At 36.2% G+C, this 21,546-nt stretch overlaps 1 protein-coding gene across 1 annotated transcript; it reads right to left on the bottom strand.

Moving 5' to 3' along the window:
- Window positions 1-302: 302 nt before the first annotated feature.
- rhbg (Rh family B glycoprotein) lies at window positions 303-13,821 on the bottom strand. The gene is made up of 10 exons (XM_032559361.1): window positions 13,421-13,821; window positions 8,354-8,543; window positions 7,773-7,923; window positions 7,511-7,658; window positions 6,437-6,603; window positions 3,898-4,035; window positions 3,605-3,738; window positions 3,330-3,451; window positions 2,605-2,678; window positions 303-1,060 (listed from the first exon to the last, which is right to left on the bottom strand). The coding sequence occupies exons 1-10, from the start codon at window positions 13,653-13,655 to the stop codon at window positions 986-988; spliced, it is 1,434 nt and encodes a 477-aa protein (XP_032415252.1). The 5' UTR covers window positions 13,656-13,821; the 3' UTR covers window positions 303-985.
- Window positions 13,822-21,546: the final 7,725 nt, after the last annotated feature.

The raw sequence follows: 21,546 nt of genomic DNA, 5'->3' as shown, positions 1-21,546 counted from the left end.
AGTATCTGCAGATGGAAAATATTTTTTGTGACACGGCTGAACGTAAACAGTGGAAACAGTCCAGATTTTATTTCATTTTTTCAAAAATTGTAGTTTGTAAATCACTGATGGGTTTAAACCAGGTGTCCACTGAAAGCTGATCTTCAATTCAAAAGAAGGACAAAATTCAAAGTTCTTTCTGTGAGTCTTATAGTTGGTTACATTATTGTTAAGTTGCAATAATTCTTAATGGGTAAAATTCCTGAACTTCCAATGTTTTCTGATATATTCCTGCTAGATTATAAATACCACATGACACAAAACACTCCTTGAAAACTTTATTTTTAGCCCAAAACTATTCAAAACTGTACTTAAAAGTCTGTCTGCTCTTATAAATACAGTGAATGTAACAAACATCAATTTTCCTGTAGGTTTAAGTCAATTTGGAAATCAATTAGAAGATTACCATAGAAATATGAAAGTGTACATAAGTAACAATGAGACTGGCATGTTTTAATATGAGGCAAAACTGTATACAATTCTAAAGTTAATGGGATCAAATGTACTGTACAGTAAAACATCTTTACCTCACAGCATGAAATCTTTTCTGTAATTAAAAGAACATATAGTTACTTTAAAATAAATCCTGTTAAAATGATCTAATCTTGACTAAAGGAATTCAGCTAAATGAATTTATCTGGTTTTAGCCGTCTCTTTGGTTTAATCTTACTGTAAAAATATGTAATTATTTCACATTTGTGTTTGAAGGACAACAACAAAGCAGTTTTTAATAAATGGAAACATCCTTTATCAGTGCAGCGTATTCACAGACACAGCTCTAGATTGACCTCTAGTGGTTTTACTCATTCATTTCTGTTCTATTGGCTTGAAAAACAGATAACGTTTCAAATGTATAAACTGTTTGGCAGCTGGCATGAATATAAAGAGTATTTTGTAGCCTGTAGGCTTTCAAGTGCTGTTCAAACCTCAGATTGGTTCTGTGTGTCTAACTGTTGATATGCTCAGTTTCTTCAGTCCTCACAGCATTCAGCTCTTCCTCATGATGTTCTTCACCTGGTACCTGAGAATAAAAAAATTATAAAACTTTAGAATTACTGAAAATTTAACATTAGTAGCTCTCTCACCTTGCTTTATAATAATGTGCATCATCTATTTTATGAAAATCTGCAAGTATTCCAGACTTAAGTGCTGAAAATAGATTTTTCTCATCTTGTTGCACTTTGACATTAATTTCTTTTCATTTTTTACATTGACAATGTTTTACTACACAATATGAATAGACACATATAAAACTAACAACAAAACATAAAATGTTAACTGATAGATAAAATCATAGAACAGATTTAAATAGCTACTTCTAGAAAATACTGATTTATATTTATTTATTTATAAATCTGCATCCAGGAAATAAAAAGACATAAAATTATAGTAAAACAAAGCAACACATGTCTCATAATTCAGCAAGAATTCTGAACTTCTGCTGTGGTGAATTTGCTCCCCCTGGTGGCCAAATATCATACATAATTGAACCCAAAACATCTAAAACATGTTCCTCAGAGTTTGTAACACTAAAAACAAAAACTTTACAAAAAAATAATGATTGCACTGAAAATCAGTCTTGAATGCTGATTCAAGGCATTCAAGGCTTGAATCCATTCAAGCCTTGCATTCAAGGCTTTGTGTAATTTTGTGTAGAATTACACAGAGATCACTTTTTGTGTAATTCTAATGGAACAAAATAATAACTGAACTTTTTTTTTTTTTTTTTTTACATTTTTCTCACATCAAATATCTCCATCTTATAAATCAGTGTTAGATTTCATTGAATTATTTGATATTTTAGCTTGGTAAACAACAATGTGATTAAAAATGTCTTTCTGACTGACGCTGTCCATACTTGGCAGAATAATTGCTGAATATCAGGGATGGGAAGTTATTGTATCATTTATCGTTACTGTGTTGAAAGAAAATCACATTTATCAGGACAAAGATTAACTTTATTGAAGATGTTATTAAAACTCCAAAACTGAAACCATGGCTGGGGTTGTTACTTTCATATGCAGGTTTTATAAAATAATCAAATCAATATATTTGAAAATATGACAATGTAGTTAAATTGTACGGCTAGCAGTGCAATCGCACCACTATATGTAACTGGTGACCAGTAGCCTATTTGAAAAGTTTTACTGTTAAAGCAATATTTTTGTTTGTTAGACTTTGGCCATATGGAGCGACAGATATGTTGACAAAAGATAAAATATAAAGATATCTTTTTAGAAAAAAAATTAACACCACTTTATCATTATCGCAATGAATGTCAGCAATTTCACAATAGTATCTTTAATCCATATTAATATTTAATATGGATCATCATGCAGTAGGAATTACGGCATAATATGCCGTAATTTCTACTGCATAACATCATGATTAAAGTTTTTCTGAAAATAAAAATTTAATTTAGAATCAGCCAAGAATTAAAGGGTATTTATTTAAATAAACAAAAGTCATGTAAATACTTCTTCACAAGTTTGCCAATGGATATTCCTCTATATATTGTATATTTTACACAGTTCGACTCCAACTGTCTTGTTTTATCAAACTGACCTCCCAGTAGACGCTGTCCTCATAGCAGGCATTGTCACGAGGAGCTCCAAGCACCGGCAGCTTCAAAATGAAACCTGAGAGGAAGGGAAAGATATGTTACTTCAGTTCTGGGCAGGTGTTAATATTCATCACAATATGTTTTGATGTATGATAATATTTTTTTTAAAAAAAGTTAGCTATCAAGTTCCAAACAAAGTTTGTATTCCAGGTGATGAAATCCTGAGATTTATTTTTAAAAGTCACATATGCAGACTTGCACTTTCATTTGTTCCCCATAATACATATATTAGTTGACAACAAGTTTCTTTCTGCACATTAATTTCACATTAAATATGTTGAATTTGGGCATGCTGTGGTGGCGTAGGGGATAGCGCGACCCACGTTTGGAGGCCGTGAGTCCTCAACGCGGCCATCGCGGGTTCGATTCCCGGACCCGGCGACATTTGCCACATGTCTTCCCCCCCTCACCATCCCCCTTTCCTGTCAGCCTACTTTCATATAAGGGACACTAGATCTCACAAAAAGACCCCCTGGAGGGGAAAGAAAAAATTTTGAATTTTTTAAGACTTAAAACGTAAAATCAACAAAATAAGATTCAGAAAGAGCTTGTTCCCCTCTTGAAGCACCTTCTTAAAATTATCAAATAATTTGGGTTCTTTTAAGTTTTCTTTATTACTGGATGTCCTTGTACTGGTTTAGTAGCCACTGGTTTTGCATCTACTTACCAACAATGAGTCCTCCAAAAATGGCAATAGCCAGAGTGATTGCAAGAGAAATGGCTTGCATGCCGGCCTGATCAGATGTCTCTCTTTCTCCACTCGCCACATCAGGAAAAACCTTTTCCAAACTGACAACCACAGAGAAACAAAAACATGTTAGCGGATTGTTCAAATAAAGAAATAGAGCCAAAGAGAAATTTAATCTAGCACTGATTGAATAAAAAAAAGTATAAATATTGAATTTAGTGTTGCATCAGGGAAAGCAAAGAATAATTGTTTACCCATTTCCATATACTTCCTTCGGGACGACGGCAGCAGTGACAGCCCCAACAATGGCCCCCAGGATGCCGGGCATGCCGTGCAGATTGTGAACCCCACAGGTGTCCTGGATCTTTAGCTTCGCCTCCAGGATGGGCTGATGGGAAGTAAAAGACATTTGTAGAATGAACCTTGTAAAAATTGAAGCAACGTGAAATTTAAATGAAGTTTATTCAAAACTTTGACAGAAGGTCCTTCACATATGTCTTGGAAATAAGAATTGGTTTATAAACATAACATCATAATTTATTCTTACCGAGAGGTACTTAAAGCCAAGGACAGAGATGATTCCTGCCAAAAACCCAACGATCATGGAGCCAAAAGGTGTGAGCATCATTTCACCAGCTGTTCCTGCTGCGACTCCTCCGGCCAGGGCGGCATTTTGAATGTGCACCTAAACATGGAGACCAAACACATGCTGAGGTCAAAGAAAAAAAATAGATATACCAGAGCTGAGTAGCAAAGTACTGAGTTGGCACCAGCAAAGATCAAAAAACATTTTGATTGTCTCCATATTTTTAACAAAGAATCTTGTTTTCAATCCAGAAAGCCTGGAAGTACTGGGAAACTAATAGAATGCTTGTCTTTCTATTTTCCAAAGTAGATTTGTAATTTTAACACCTTTTTGATACAAAACAAGCTTCCCAAAAAGCAAAGTGAACTACCAGATTTGGATGATGATGCATTGTCTGAAAACTATGGTGCATGGTGCCTATTGTAGCAAATATACATTGTTTTCTTGATTATAAAAGGGCCTTTTCTAACTGACCTATGTCAAAAATGCCAGACTTGACACAACCAAAAAAAAAAAAGATTAAAGTTTGAGGCCAAAAGTAAACAAGGTGCATAAGAAGAGCTTTCCAACAACTGATGATGTCATTCAGGACATGTTAATGTCATCTCGGTCTCTAGATACTGAACTGTCGCTAACAGCCTTCAGTCAGAGGCTCCTCCAGATTCATTGCAAGACTGACTGTTACTGGAGACCCTTTCTGCCCACAGTATTGTTTTCCATAACAACTCTGAAGACAAATTATTGGATATGATGAATGGACCTTACCAAGCTCCGCCCACAACCGACCCACGTGACCGCGAGTCTCACAAACAAAGCCTCGCAGCGCCTTGTTTCTATGTGAACATGACTCGATTAGTGCATCATTTCTACCGGATTTTCACAATATATCAGCTGCTACAATGGACAGAGGAACTAACAGGTTCATGTCATCATCTGGGAGGAGGTTACTGGTTTCTCAGTCACAATCTGGTTGCAAACCTGAGGCCAGCAGGTGTCAGTCAGTTATGGTAGATCTGAAATTTGGTTTGATGACGTCAATATGAGAAGCTACAGACTGACAGGAGGAACCAAAGAGCTCTGTAAAGGTAAAGGCAAATCTTCTGAAGCTGGGATATAATTAATTTAATTTCACATAATTACCACGGTAGAAGCCATTTGTTGTGTATGAAATATATTTGTTCTATTTGATGTTTGTTGTGAATGACGTAAACTCACAAACGAACGAGGTAATTAGTCCAACGTTTAGAAAGTACAGCGGCTGTAATGAGCCACAGCAAAGGTAAACAAAGGTAAAATAACCCGAACAGGTGATCAAATCAAAACCACTCCTACCTTTTTACTCTCTCTCTTTGTAGCTTAAGCACACCTGTTACCGTGGCAACCGCCTGTTCCCCTCAAGACGAGCAAAGATTACGTTAAAAACATAACATTCAGTCCGTTACGATATCAAGTTTCCAGGCTTGATATTTATTTCTCGATTATTAATCAGCGCTTCCCTGAACACAGCGATGGTTGATTGACTAGCTGTACTTGGTGCTAACGTGGCTAACACGAGTAACAGTTTAGTCCAAAGCCTTTTCTGCTAAAATAAAATCTTAGTGTAGTGTAGAAGTTGTGTCAGTTCTGCCGTTATGCTGTACTTAGCTAACGGGAAGCTACGTGTGTTTGTGACACGGCCACGCACGTGACCACGTAGAATTGGCTTCAGCCAATGAAACGCGGCCCCTCTGGTAAGGTCCATTAAGAATACATTTAATTTCCTTGTTTTTAAATCATGGTTAAAAACCCACTTAGTAGAGTTGCTTTAGAGTCACAATAACTGGAACATGATGGATATATTTGATGTATATTTGCTTGATGATGGTGTTTATCTATGCAAAGCACTTTGAACTGCCTTGCTGCTGAAATGTGCTTTACAGATAAAATTGACTTGATTTGTTTTCAACAACCAAGTGACGGAGACATGTTAGAAACAAGCTGCCTATCTAATTAATTTCATCTCATACTTGATAACCATCATTGTAGAGAATTGATCTTGTGATGAGTTACAACCTCATCTTGGACCTCATCCTGGATATCTGATCAAGATACTTGATCAGATATCCAGGTACTTGATCAGATATCCAGCTGCCAAATGGCTGGAAGGTGGATATCTGATCAGCCATTTGGCTGAGACCCAATCAACATTTTTTGAGGAGGTGTGCACCTGCAGTCCATTCATTCATTGGCTCTCAGGTATTGAGTAACAGTCATGTGTTCTAAACTCTGATAAGCGCCAGAAGAACAAGTTACGATAGAACATCTTTCTTCTGTTTCCTTTTGTCTCAGTGCTTTTATGGCACTATTTTATTTGCTTTATTACTTTTTTAGTTAGAAAACTCTTCTGCAAATACAGTATGGATGAATGAGAGACAACATTCTCATCAAGACTTTCATCTGATTTTCTGTTTTTTTAGTAAACAAAGAGTTGAAAATAAAAATGGTAATCATGCATTATTACCATGTCCAACTTTCCATCGTGAGCTGTGAGGGAAGACATGGCGTACGTTGACAGAGTGCAGGCTGCCAGAGAGTAGTAAGTGTTCATGGCTGTGCGGTGCTGGGGGTCTCCATGTGCCGTGACAGCAGAGTTGAAGCTGGGCCAGAACATCCACAGATAGATGGTACCTGTATTTACATTGAAGGTAAAGATAGACTTTAAATGTAGCAGCAGTGCAAGGAAATTGAAAACTAGACTTTAAAATGTCTCTGTGGCTTACCAAAGTATAACCCATGAACTTCTCTACATTATATATTCTAGCCAGTGCACAGTTGTGAAATGAAAGATTTAAAAAATTTTAACAAGCTGAAAATAAGCACTGGTACTGCAGATACAGCTTAGTGTATAACGTGCCTGTTTATATGTGCATTTAGTTCCATGTAAACCTTTAATGGATGCAAAAGCAAGAACTCCCCACTTGATGACTTTGTGTTTCTGTGTTTGATATGATGTAAAGCACTTTGAAATGCCTTGCTGCTGAAATGTGCTATACAAATAAAATTTGATTGATTGATTGCATCTTCAAATTAATATTCTAAATAATACTTCAGATTGGTCATTGAATATATAGGTCTTAGCTTCTTCTGGGCAATCCAAGCACATCAATAAGCCATTATGTAAACCATTCGATTACATTTTCTGGGTGTTTATAGTTCCCACCCTGAAATAAGATGGATTTTATTTCTTATTTTGAAGGTAAAGGGGGTTGAAAACAAATTCCTGCCACACTTTTTTATTTTGAAAAAAATTCAACACCTAATTTTCCTTTTGCTTCAGAGGATCCAAGGGATACAAATACTTTTGAAAGATACTAAAAGTCACAGAACAGTTACCTGTTGCAACACACAAAGTAACTTCTTGTTCTTTGTAATTCATGAAAAAAAGGCGGGGAAACCACAAGGTGTATTTACTCTGACTAAATCATTGGTGTCTCACACAGCTCGTATTCATAAACCATGTTGCAACATTATGGGTCTGGGTGTAGTTTACTACGAAAACAGTTCCTGTAGAAGTTTGTTCTTTCACAGAAATTACCTATCATCGCGAACAAGTCAGAGTGGTAGACAGACGAGTTCTTGTGTTTGCTCTGCTCCAGATTGGGGCGGTACAAGATTCGCGTCACCATCAAGCCAAAGTACGCTCCGAAGGTGTGGATGGTCATGGAGCCTCCAGCATCTCTAGTCTGAAACATGGTTCACAGGATGGTTCAAAGCTTCAAGTGTGTCAGCGGAGAAAATAGAAGCTGTTCATAAGTCATTAATACAAGTCTTCAGTAGTTTGATTTATGGTGACTCACTCCTAAAATGCTGAGCAAGATGAATTCATTGACGGCAAACAGTGTGACCTCGAAAACTGCCATAATCAACAGCTGGAGGGGGCTGGTTTTTCCCAAAACTGCTCCGAACGAGATCAGCACAGAGCCGGTGCAGAAGTCAGCGTTGATCATACTGCAAACAGAAAAAAAGAGGTTAACAGCTTGGTATGGAAACAGGACTAAAGTCAGAAACAGCCTTGATTTTTTTTTTCAAAGCTAATAAATAACTAATTTTTAAATTCTGCAGCTTTTATGGGGTGTGACAATATCTGTTCTGTGCTAAACTCTCAAAATGACCAGATTCTGGTAATTAAGAGGTGTACTTAAAAACATGAAAATGTAATGTTAAAGCACTATTGTCACTATTCACAATGAGACAATGTTAGGGTTAAGAAAATGCATTTTTCATTATTATGTACTTTAGAGGAACAAGTACAGTTAGTGTCAATTGAATAGAAGGTGATGCTCTCTAATGTAAGAATGAAGGAAGAATATTGTAAAAAAGGATATAAGAGAAGTAATTTTAAATAATGATGGTATTCATACTGTATTTCATTTTGCACCTTTCCACTCCAATGTGAATTTTCCCATCCTCATGCAATCCATGGAAGAAGCCCTGCATGAGAGTGGCCCACTGCAGGGACAGGGCTGCGATGAGGAAGTTGAAGCCCACACTGCTGAAGCCGTAGCGCTGAAGGAAGGTCATGAGGAAACCAAAGCCGATGAAAATCATTACATGCACGTCCTGGAAACCTGCAGAAAACAGAAAACAGCAAATGGTCAAGGAGGTCATGTGCAGCAGCTGCTTTGTTAGATATACGTTATGATAGATGTTAATTTGTTTCTTTTGAAAACGTGGTCCTGTATGCTCTGCTGAAGGTGTGACTATGACTTCATGCAGGCTTAATTTATCAATGCTGTCAAGCAATGTGTTGTCTCCTAGATGAACTCATTCAACAAGCACTAACAGTCTCTTTCCACAAACAAACCAATTATTCCAGGAGCTTTAAAGCCATATTGATGAAAGGAGTTGTTCTGAGAACAACTTCTTAGTTGTTCTGAGAACAACTTCTTAGTTGTTCTTAGTTGTTCTTAGAACCCTCCAGGGAGGTCTCCTTCAGAAACCTCCCTGGAAAATCAGGTTTAGTTGTAACTTGCAAGCAGTTACATGACTCACAGCAGGTTGTAATTCATTTTATTTATATATAATGCCTATATATGATTTCGTATAACTTATTATGCAAAACCATGAAGAAAATAAATGCACTTATGGGTCTGAGAAATGGTTGGTGACCCGTTTTCTAAATGAACCCTATCAACTTGTTAAGTGACATTGTTTCCTGTCCTGATTCACACAGTTTGTGAACATCGCTCATTAACTGCCATTCATAACATTGCTCTGTGCTGTAAGTGCTGTCGTTATGGTAACTGTTAATTGGCTTGACCAAGCAGAGCTCTTTCCAGCATCCCTGTTGGTATTTTGGCCTAGATTCACACAGTTCCCTGAGGCCCAGATGGAAACCTTCATATCAACGCAATAAGGAGCGTTGATATAAAGGTCAGAACACAGAACTGCTCTACGCCGCCAACTGATATGAATTTTAAACATCGAGATTTGCTTTCCTTCTCACTGTTTTGCTTTGATCATGTCTGTTGAATAAGAGAAAATCTCAACTTAAATACCTAACATAGAAAATACAAATTAAGAATCAGAAGTACTTATGTAGCTGAATGCTAAGTGTTATTGGCAAGTTTTCATGTAACCATGTGCATGCAACTGGTTAAATAAAAAAGCATCTCGACTAATTGTTGTATCTATTTGTAAGTGGTAAGCAGCTTGAAACAGCTTGTCTTCTTGTTTGGGTGAAACTACTGATATCAACAATATCTTTCATAACTGTACAGCTGCTATCAGGTGAACTGTTCCAGCAGAGAGAGAAATGTTTGTGATGTTTTTCACTATACCAAATCTTTGATCCTAAAAGAAACTTAGAGAACATACAGTTATACATACCTTATGCAAAAACACATATAATGTGCATGTTTGGGTGGTCTTAACCGATACAGACAACATTGTAAAAACACACGATATAATGTTTGCTAAAATAAATTTATTTCCCCTCATTCAATTTTTTTCTCTATTATTAAACATTGAGACGTTGCAAACACAAACCTCAGCTGTCTATTCCACTAATGCCAGTTGATTCATATTCTACACATACCATGTGAACATTGAAGAACTTTGAAAGACTAGAAAACTTAACTTACAAAGTTGATCACAAGTTTCTAAACAGTTTCAGTGTTTGTGCAGATAGGTGTATTTGTCTCTAGGTTTGGGCCCTTCATTAATGCACTGTGAGAAAATGTGTTTTTAATTCAGTTCTTCTCTTAATCACCTCTTTAGAGCTGTGGGTCCCACACAAGCTCTCATTTGCTTCACTTTGCTGCCTGGACTGTGAGTAGTAGAGGCTCAGTTAATCTCATCTTGACTTTAGTACTCATGTCTTAGACTGATCAAATGGCTAAATTATAAACACGTTATCAACAATTTTATATGCAAGTTCAGCTCTTTATAGAAGTATGAAAACAACCATTGTAACTCAAAGTACAGGTATTATGGGATAATAATTCACCCAAGAGTTTGGTTTTTTTTTGCTTTGGTCGATGTAAGCTGGACGTTAAACTGGTTCTTATGAAATATTTACTTTCCAGACAGTATAGGGGTTCCACACTGCAGAGCATGAAAAGTCTGAACCTGTTTCTGTTTACTGTACATCATCGTTTTTCTTTTCTCCCTGCATATGATACGGATAGCGGATGGAGCCTCTGTACAAACATCCCTGAGCCGTGACGGTGATCTTCATTTCCAACTTCTGTGAGATAAAGGTGTCTGGTTAGACACCGTAAAGTGGGTTGGACCTGACTGTCCGCCTTATTTTTTAACCTTCTGTTGTGACACAGCAATTCATAAAACTGTTTATGTTCCTTTAAGTCTTTGAACTGTGTTGTGTGTGTCCTAATATTGTGTTAGTGCTGCAAAAAGTAAAGAGAAATTCATACAGAATTTGTTTGATGGACACATGTTGCGTAAAGCTAACAGCATTTGTTTGTTTTGTTTTATATTTAGGATGAAATACTTGTCAGTTATGTTAACTGACTGACTTCTATGCAGAACTGACTGACTTCTGCATAGAAGTGAGTGAGAGAAAACTAAGTGTTTTCTGTCAGGCCTGTTCAAATAAAATTTTAGCACAAAGGGAATTTGAACAGAATGTGCATTAATGTGATAACAGATATTGAATGCAAAGGAAATCTTTTTTTAAGGAATGTAATCTGTATTTGTCTTTTTGGTGCTAAGTGGGAGTCAAAGTGATTTAAGGCAGAATCACTCCTGAATACATCCAAAAATGAGAGAAATAATCTTTTTTCACTTCCTTTCATTCACTTTGTTTTGAGCTTAACTCTCTGACTGACCTTCTTCTGTTGTTTAGAGATAAACTTTAGACAATGATACTGCTATGTCGGGGTTAGCAAAACAGCAATGTTTGCCATCAAATACAACACATCTTTCATTATGTGCTACACAATGCAATGGAAATTTCCCAGCAGCTGTTGACGCTACTGCTGCAAAGCAAACTTTATAAAACAAAAATAGAGGTACTTCCTCTTTGATAAGTTTGGATTCATCAAACAAAGGTGTGGTATTCCTAGACTGTCACAACTGACGTGTTGCTTCAAAACGACTTCAAACTTCCATATTACAGTGACTGAAAGGGAGAAGTCAGAGGAGATTTTATAGCAACCTGCTTCTGGGAAAATATGTTAAAGGTTATTACTATAAAAATTCCCATCATTCTTTGCTCTAGCTTGAAGCTCCGCCCTCATGAATGAGAGAGATGCCTAAAGGTATTGTCCCAGACTCGGACATGTCAGTGTGTGCTCAACAGTAATAAATCATTTTAAAGTCAAGCTTTGGGAATGAAATACTGATTATGTTCTTTTGCATTAGTACATAAAAAAGAGGATCAAACTTTTGCATTTGGAGAAATTCATAACAGCATGACTGGAAATAGGAATATTTCTTTAGGTGAAATAAAACACTTTTACATGATATTCTGACAATATTTCCTGCCAAAAAAAAAAAAAAACAGCTAAAAAGCTGAAAAATATTATTGAATAGATACATTACAAAGTCAAACAAATTTATCGCAATGGATCATTGTCTGTTTTACTATTTTCTGTTTGCTGTGTAAGTAGGTTAAATTAATCATGGATGAATTTACAAAAAACACTCCTTTTTTAGACTATCTTACTATATATTTCAAGAACTGGAAAACAAAAGAGCTTGATCCCTATTGTTTAGTCTTGGGATGCTATTAGAAAGGAAATTTGCGCTATTTCCTCCCACATGGTCAAGAACTACCACAACTTGAAAAATGTTAGCTGAGTAAGAACACCTGAGATTCACTTTTCCAGTCCAAACAAGATAGACTGAAAATGTCTTACAAAAGTTTTTGGTTGATATTTCCATTATTGGCTGAAAGTCACACACCTGGCTAAATATAGTGTAAACAGACATGAGTTACTATAGCCGTCACAAAAGAGTACCCTCATACTCCCCACTTTGCATATCCCATATGTTTATATTTACTTTTCATTTTTCATTTTCGATAGTTTTACCACAAATAAAAAAAAAATAGTGCACTGGTGTATCAAATGTTATTGCTTGTAATTATTAGTAAGAATTTTAAAATATAAGTTGTTATATTCCATCGTTTACCCCAGTTCTTTGTATAAGGTTGGAATTTTGAAGGACAATATTAGCATTTTGTGGAATAGATGAAATGACTGATTATTTCAAGATGTGGCCTAAGACCAGACAGCCCAGTTAAGACCCTAAGCAGTCCTTTTAGAATGATAATCAGACTACAACATGTTGGCTAAGCAGCACAAAGTGGTTCCAGCAGTGAAATGTAACACTTTGCCCCACCCAGTGTCCTAAATTTGTTTTGGGAATTTCAAACAATGTATGAAAGGAAAACTAAATCCACAGGGTTTCAAAGTATGTGTGAAAACTGGCATATCTGGCTGATGTGATGAATTTGTGCAGATCAGAGGCAATCAATGAAGCATTCAGTAGTTTTCATTGAGATGCAAATATTCCTTCCATGTTATTCTAATAATTACTGTCAATAGCCTATGGGAAATTCTGCCATCCAATTTACCCAATATTGTTTCCATAAAACCTGACAAAAACAAACAAAAAAATAATAAAATATCATATTTTTATATCCAAAATATTCCAGCAAAAGCACCTGGATGGTTTTCTGTCTAGGTCTTTCAGGGATAAGCAGCTAAACTTCCCCCCTTCATTTAATAGATTTTTTGATTTTGCTTTTAGTCTTATCTAAAAAAAATAAAATAAAATACTATTTTGTATTTGAGGTTTGTTGGAAAAAGTAAACAACCCCACCATTAAAACAAACAAAAAAATAACAACCCTGAGAAGATTTTAAATATTCAAGCATTTTTTCAAAATTTGCATGAATTTTTTCCTCCACTAATTCTGAAGTGGATTGCTGGAACATCCAGCGGCACACCCTTTGACACCTGATCTACAGAAAACTTACTTGGATAGCGGTAGTAGAAATCATTCCTATAGTCAGTATCATCAGATGTTCCAGAACCATGTCCGCTGTGCCCACCAGCTGTGGAGTTATTAATTTTCATATTCTTATTAAACAGCTTTGCGTCTGTGTCGTGGTCGTACACCACCAGAACACCAAAGAGGATGATGAGAATGATTTCCAGGATGAAGCAGGTAATTGGCAGCTTCAGCCGCATGTTGGTAGATGAGTTTGTCATGTTTTCTTGCAAGTCAGATGCAGAGCAGAGGCTTGGAGAGGCTTGTTCTTTTCCAAAGATCCAGGACAGAAAGTTGGGGGTGGGGTGTCCACAGCGCAGACACCAAAAGGTTGGGGAGTTTGTGTGTGTGAGGATGGAAGAAGAAGCTCACAGACAAACACAAGAGCTTCACGTGATTTTGTTCAGCTGGGTCACACCTACCAGGCCAAGTTAGGTGGAGACAAAGTTAGTCCTGCCCCCTCTGGCAAGGTGTATAAACACACCTTTAGTTTGTTAATTACCCTTTTGATGGAAGAAGTTTAGGAGTGATGACCACATTTCATCTAGCAGTTCAAGATTCACAAACTTCCTTTAAGGATTAAGTGAGTTGATTAAATATTACTTAAATATTATATTAGCAGGAAGTTATCAGACTTATTTTAGTCTGTTCAGAAGTCATAATGTATCATATTTCATCAAATTTGACTTCATCATGAGGTAATAAGAACCATAGACAATGGGAACAGGTTATAGTATGAAGTCTTAAGAAAATAATATGCAATAAATTTGAATATATGTGAGACTTGAGCATTTCTCTCCCTAATTCAGCAAAAAGGAGGTTTGTAGAAGGAAAGAAACTGAAGCAGAAAGGTACAGAATGTTATACAGAATGGTGATGGGTTGGGGTACACCCATCACCAGGTCAGCCATTTTAGTATTGCTTCCATTTGAACAGTCGCTGTCACTACAATTAACACACCCAAATCTCAGATTTTCTCCTCATGCTTTTTGTTCAAACTTGCAAAACGTGACCTAAGCACTTCAAAAACTTAAGCGCTTCCATTATATACTCTCTAACTGGGTTGTAGTATGTAATTTGGGATGTTCTATGTTTGTTTAGATACATAGTTCATCATCTTTAGTTGAAATAAGCTCTATTGTAGCATATTATTTAATGAATTAGTACAAATGTGTCTTTTATCCCCCTGAAGAAATTATTCTCATCAACATTAAAACTGCTCTTTACTCTTCAGTGAGTATCAGTACATGCTTTGGAAAATCATCATCCTAATGTTGTGTTCTCCGTAATTTAGTCACTTTACTGGCAGAATCAGATTGAAGTCACAACAGCACAGACCATTTACCGTGCAGGTCACTTTGTAGCACGGTGTGGGCGGACACTTTGATCAGCACACACAAAGACAAACCAGGGACACATTTATTTTAGCAGCTCAGCATCTACTGGCAAAGTCATTGGTTGAGTTGGTTTGAGATATGCTTTATTATGTCTCCTCTTTCTCTTCCTCCTCCTCCTTCTGTCTAAAGTAACCTAAGATATGTCACTCACACCTCTATCTGCTTTTTTTTTAATGACAGAGAATGAGACGGACTATTGTTATAATTTTGAGGAATTTAAACGATTACTCTATGACGATCACACGATTTAAAGAAATGTGATTGATAGGTTTATTTTAGTTCCTAAACAGTGATGAATTTAGGTGGAACAAAGAGTCCCTTTTTCAGGCCTCCTGTTTGCTTAACTTTCTGTCAAGAAGTCAGTTTCTGAGCTAACTGACAGCCTGGTGCTTTACAAACTGCTTCACTGTGTATTAAACCAACATCTACTGTATATCCTAACCTGTACATGCAAATCCTTTTAATTTAATACCAAAGCTCCCTTTTAATGGGGAGAGTTGAGTTGGTTTCCAGTTGCCCCAGTCAATGTATGAAAGGAAAGGGCGCAGTTAATTCTGTATTTATTCACGGAAATCTAGTCCATTCAGGAGTGATCATGTCGCTGCATGAAATTGCCTAACATGCCTCATCTTGACTTTTCTGCTAATTTTTCCTCTATGGCAGTTATTGTAATGGGTTACACCTGCATCAACAATATTCAAGCATGAAATCACCCTCCCCCTGCCTTAATGGCTCATAATGAAGCTTGTGAATATTGAACAGAGGTGCATAAAATCTCCCAGTGACCAGTTACAATCTATAAATGATCAATTCTGCAAATTAATTTAAATATGGCAATATTCTCTTCAAGTACATCAGATCAGCATACCATTTAATTTAGGCAAAACAACCCAAATTCATGTTTTATTATTGATTTAAAGTCAGTTTGTGAAATGTTTTTCTACCAAAGAAAAGCCGCTGAGGTCTCTGAAAAAAAGAAATACTTAAAAAAAAAGATCTATACATTTGCATTATGTATTTTGGAAAAAAAGAAAACTTTCTCATTTGGTGCAATAATATAAATACAAAACCCAAGTATTGCAAGGGCATAATCTTTGCTTTACTTTCCCTCCTTATATAAAACACAACCTAAGCAATCCTTTGACTCTATAACTGACAGTCTCAGGTGTTGAAGATTTTTTTCTTTCAAAAGACAAATGGATGCCAAAAGTTCCTGTCATTCCAAAACCGACTCACATGACTGAACTCATGGTCGACACCTGATGTCTCTTGGGAGTCTCGTGTTCGTAGAAATGCAGGATGTCCTGTCATTGTTGCATTCAAGATATATGATAATTGCTAATTCCTGTAATGTTTTGGATTCCCTGATAATGTCTCAATACTTTGGTCTTTGAATGATAAGTTAATGCTCACGTCTTTCAGACTATGGTAACGATTCTTTGAATGTTCAGGTAAAATTGCTGTCATCAGAAAACAGTTTAAAGGTTTGTATTCTCTTATAAAGTCTCTGACAATCATTAAATGTTATAGATTTTTCTATAAATTCAGCTAGATAAGCAATGCATTAGCCATGTATTACCTCAAATGTTTAGACAATACATTAAAAACACTTTGAACTTTAACTTAAGCAGAAATAAATCCTTATATCTCGTCCCTGACTCAAAACAAGAGGATAATCTACAGCTTAACCACCTTCACAGTTTACTTTTCACTGGATTAACTCACTATCAGATTCAAATGAGCACCTGTCTGAAACAACGTCTGATTGTAAACATGATTACAGGAGGAGGATGTTAGAGTTAGCAAAGTAATCTAAAATGTAATGATAGATGGATTTTACTTATATAAAATCTAGAATAACTGAAGAATTACAGGCATACTGCTTAACCTTTCCACCAGCTCCGTAAGGTACAGTTTACTCAAAGCTATATTTCAGCTTTTCCCAAATAAAATTGTCTTTAGTCTCATTTCTGCTACTCAGGATCTCTAAACTTTGCAAAAGTGCAATCCTGCTGCAGCACATAAATAAAGTTATGAGAGAATTTTTTTAAAGTAAACGTTGCTATATCTAACATGTTTAGAACTTAATGTATAGATAATGTATGTCTGATATGTTGTCTGATACTAGTAATCAAATAATGTAACAACAATAAAAATGTAAGGAATAATAAAATTAAAAAATAATTCATCTGTCATCTTTCTTGTATATGACTGTAAGAACGGTTTGTATATATTTCTACTGCCACTTCTGATAGGCAACATGACAGTTGACAATTTAATTTAAATCAAAAGAAGCTGTTACTATAAATCATTGTTGCATTAAAAGGGCATGAAAGACAAGAAACTCATTTGTCTTTGGCGCATAAAGACATGTTGGCTGTGATCCACACGTTTCAAAAAGCTCCAAGTGTGGATTCCACGGATAGTTTAACAGTAGTTGGTGTTTCTTGTCACTCCATCAGTGCAGCTGGCTGGCTCCAGGGCCCTGTGATAACACAACCACAATCTGCTAATCAGAAGCAGGACGACATGTATGGTAACAACACCGGGACCACAAGAAACGCGGCACCAGATAAGAAGATACATAGGCGAGACTAAACCTGTATGTTATGCAACAGTGTGATAGAAAAACATAATGAACACAGAAAGTTCATTAAACAGGGAGCCAAAAATGACAGCAACACAGGCATAAAGGAAACATTTAGCTGCTGTCGTACATTTCCTGACAACATTTTTCTAAATGTTAAGCAGAAAAAACATTCTACGGAAATGGGAATAATGTCGCAAACACATCAAAATCAGAGCTTTACTCTGTACTTTTTATTAAGGATTTGATTTTAGCTTTATAATTTTCTACCTTTATTTTACCAGGCAGGACAGATTACTGTGACATGGCAAAGGCAGGGCATCTTGCAAAAAAGAAATAAAAACACTCAGTTCTAAAAAGATACAAAAGAATTGTATATATATAATTTTATTTTATTTTTTTCGATTTTTTCTGGCACTGATGCTGTTTATTTGCAGCAGATCAGACAGGAAATGGGTAAAGAGAGAAGGGGAGAAGAGATGCAGTAAAGACTCTCGGGAATCACATCCCAAACATCTGCCTCACATGGGGTAATCACTTTACCTCTACCCCACACACTGCCCCACCCTGCTATATTTTGCATCTGGCTGCTGCTTGATGTCCAACAATAGACAAAAAATGAACCTCATTTTGCTTATTTCTGCTCCGTTTATGGTACTTAAATAATGACTTGGTGGGATATACAAAGACAGCGTCAATTTGAGAAACTGCTTAGGCTCCGGAAATTGTTTAAAAACTAACACATAAAACCCAAAAGAAATGGAATAGTTAGGTTGTTACTGGAGGTTGTTATGGCACCCTGAAAGTTTATTGTTAATGTTCAGTTACTTAAACTGTCACAGTTCTGCTACTCTAGTGTGTTGAGGCCTTCACTGGAGACGAAGCATTGTAGAAGCTCTACAGCCCTAACAGGGCAAAACAGGAATGAGGACATGAAGATATCGTTCTCCCGTATCTGCACTTAGATCGCTATCAACCCGTGTGACTTTCATCCAGGTGTTACACAACTAAGCCAGCAGCAAAGTGGTGGGCTGAGGAACAACAGGCCCGTTAGTAAATCATTCTATGTAGAGGACAATAGGTCAAACATGAGTTGTTTTTTCAGGCTCTAATTCGTGCTTTGGTTTGCTCATAGATTTAAACAATTTCTTTATATCCAAAAATGTTACAATCAGTACAGATTAGCTAAAAAAAAGAACAGTGGTGAGCTCCTTAACAATGTGAACACTTTTCCTTGATGGGGTGTTTCACAACACCTGGAAAAGAAGGAAGACAAACCTGGGAAGAGTCACATTTCATGTCTATGCAATCATCAGTAAACTGTACCACATAAAACTTTTTAAAAAAAACACAAAGGGAGTCTTTGAAACTAATCTTACCTATAAAAAATACACAAAATGACCACACTGAGTGACAGAAACAAGCAAATCTTTATTTAAGAACAATAATTAATTTTACCAATTAGTATTTTGAGTCCATAGCTTCTACTTAGCATCTCACTCCTTATTTATTTAAAGTATGCATACTCAGAATGTTCACACAATAAGTCCTAAAAAGTCATGGAATTGATGGATGTAAACAGCTACATGAGATATATCATCTATAAGCCATCAGAGATGCTGAGGACTTATTCAGACCTGAACAAGCATCTATTGCACTGTTTTGGGAAAATTAAGGTCAGCGATTTTATAGAAGAGCTATCGATTCATAACATCAAATGACACACAACTTTTTATGAACTGTCCGATGCTGTGAGAGCTCTGCTGCACATTGTCCAAAAAAAACCCCAAAACAAACACAAACTGTATACCTCCTTTTACTTCCTGTCTTCTTCTTAGTAATTTCCCCCAGTGGTAACATCCTGTTGATCAAATGACTTGTGAACTTAGTGGCAGCTACGCCTGGCTACTGTTTTCCAAACAATATAGCAACATGCTCACTTAAGGATGTTGTATTGAGGCACAAACATCTTAACTTTAAATGTTTTTTAAACAATTTATTACTGTATTTAGCTAAATGTTTTAAACTGATGACAGCCATATTGGATTTTGAGGTCAGGGGTTATGGAAAGATCTCCAGCTTTACCACGTGAAATTCTGGCTTCTGAAGACAATTCTCAAATAATTGTTTAACTAGGAACTTTCAGCTTGAGTTTAAAAATGCTAGGCATATGAAAACTGTGTTTAATGTCAAAAGATAAAAATGTAATTTTCAACAAGAAGGTGCTGAAGGACCAATTTCTTGGAACTCCACATCCTCTTATGATTATTAAATGCAAGGCAGTGATATAAATGTTAGTATTTATATCACAGATTTCATTTATAACAATTGAAAACAATTTCTTTGGTTCAATTGATCATTAAAAACTTTTCTAAATAAAGAGATAAATTTGCAAAATTAAATGTTATTGCAGTTACTGTAATATTTACACTGGTGTTTAATCTGATCATCGATAAACTACATAAAAAAGTAAAAGAAACTTATGTTTGAAAGAGTTATAAAGTTCTTTTCTTGCTGAATAAGAAGGTCACCCTACACAAGCTGTCAGAATACGCTTGAATGAAAGGTAAATCTGTCTCTGCCTAAAACACCTTTGGTGAAATCCTCAGGAGCATTTGTTGGAACGTTAAAAAGATTTTAGAGGTTTCATGTTTCCACAAGAGGAGGACGGGTCATTCAGAGTTGTCAAGACGTTCTTTCTTCAAGTCATGTGGTGAGTTTATGACCCCACCACTTGTCACTGGGTTTTGTCAACACAGTCACGCACTGATACAACACCACTGTAGAGGCTGATACTGCATCAGGGCTGAAGGCGGGCCAACCGGCTCTCATATCAGCATCAGTCATCTACTTGAAAATGGGACGTTCAGTCAGTCAGCGATTACAGTTAGGATGGATTGATGTATCACAGCACCTTTAATCTATTCCACACAAAGTGGGGACACGTCCAGCAAACTCTGAATTTGTAACCATAATTGGAGAGTAAGGGAAGCATGATTCTAGTCTCACAGGCGTTTTGATGAAGCACCTACATCAACAGTGACTTTCAGAAAAACAACATAGTCATCAATCACACTGAAATGAAATGTCACAAAGTCAGAGGGAGCATTTGCCTGCAGGCTGAAATACATCACTGAGAACCATATGCACCTGCAGAGAGCTGACGTAAATGAAACCAACTGCACAAGTAATGGATTCAACTAAAATGAATTCAGAAATCAGTCAGTTTTTCTTCTTATATAAAAATATATGTATTTCAAATCAATCTTACATGTACATTTTTAACTGGAAATGACATAAGTTAATCAGAGACTTTAAAAATTGGCATAAAATATAAAAAAAATTACACAGGCTTTTCTGTTCACCAGAAGGTGAACAGTAGAGGGCAATGTTTCTGCTGCCTGTCCATGAAAAAAACATGTTTTAAACAAATAAGGTAGCAATAAAATCTTGAGAACGTATTAATAAACATCAAACCAGGAGCTCTATTATTATTCTGCAGTCTAATAGTTTGAAACAACACAAGTATTGTACTACACCATATTTTCCCTTTATGTCAAACACAATTTTTGACAGCGTGAAAATGATCAAGAAACAAACTGTTTGCTGTTTCTTTTTTTTTTTTTCATGAAAAACTAAAACTGTACAGTGCATCAGAGTTTAAAAAGATGGGGGTTTGAATTCATATTTATTAAACCTGTTTTTTTTTATCTCTTGGTTGTGTTACAAACACTTTACTGTATTTTATGGAATCTAATTACAGCTGCTGAGGTTATGAAAAAAAATTATTAATTAAATCCTGCAACTCCAGACCAGTCATGCCATTCAGGATAATTAGGGTTAGTCCTCTGAAGAAAATTGTGATTGAAAAGTAAAAGGTTGGATTTATCTCAGAGTACTTCTTGGAGCAGTTGGCCACTGTCACCAAGAGGTGTTTGTCTGAATACTAATTGGAGGACAAGAAAGAGTCCCATTGATGATGAGGCACAATGGAGAAGCAAGAGCAGCAAAAACAGTGGAATCCTATTATTGCATCTTTTTTTTTTTTTTTGCATGTTCACCGCCTGCTGTTCCTGCACTGAAAGGGTGATTCTCACAATGGCGCCTTTGTGTCTGGAGGGAATAGAG

This window comes from Xiphophorus hellerii, chromosome 3 (genome assembly GCF_003331165.1).
Source record: "Xiphophorus hellerii strain 12219 chromosome 3, Xiphophorus_hellerii-4.1, whole genome shotgun sequence".
Classification (NCBI taxonomy): Eukaryota; Metazoa; Chordata; class Actinopteri; order Cyprinodontiformes; family Poeciliidae; genus Xiphophorus; species Xiphophorus hellerii.
This window is presented reverse-complemented; position numbering and strand designations above follow the sequence as displayed.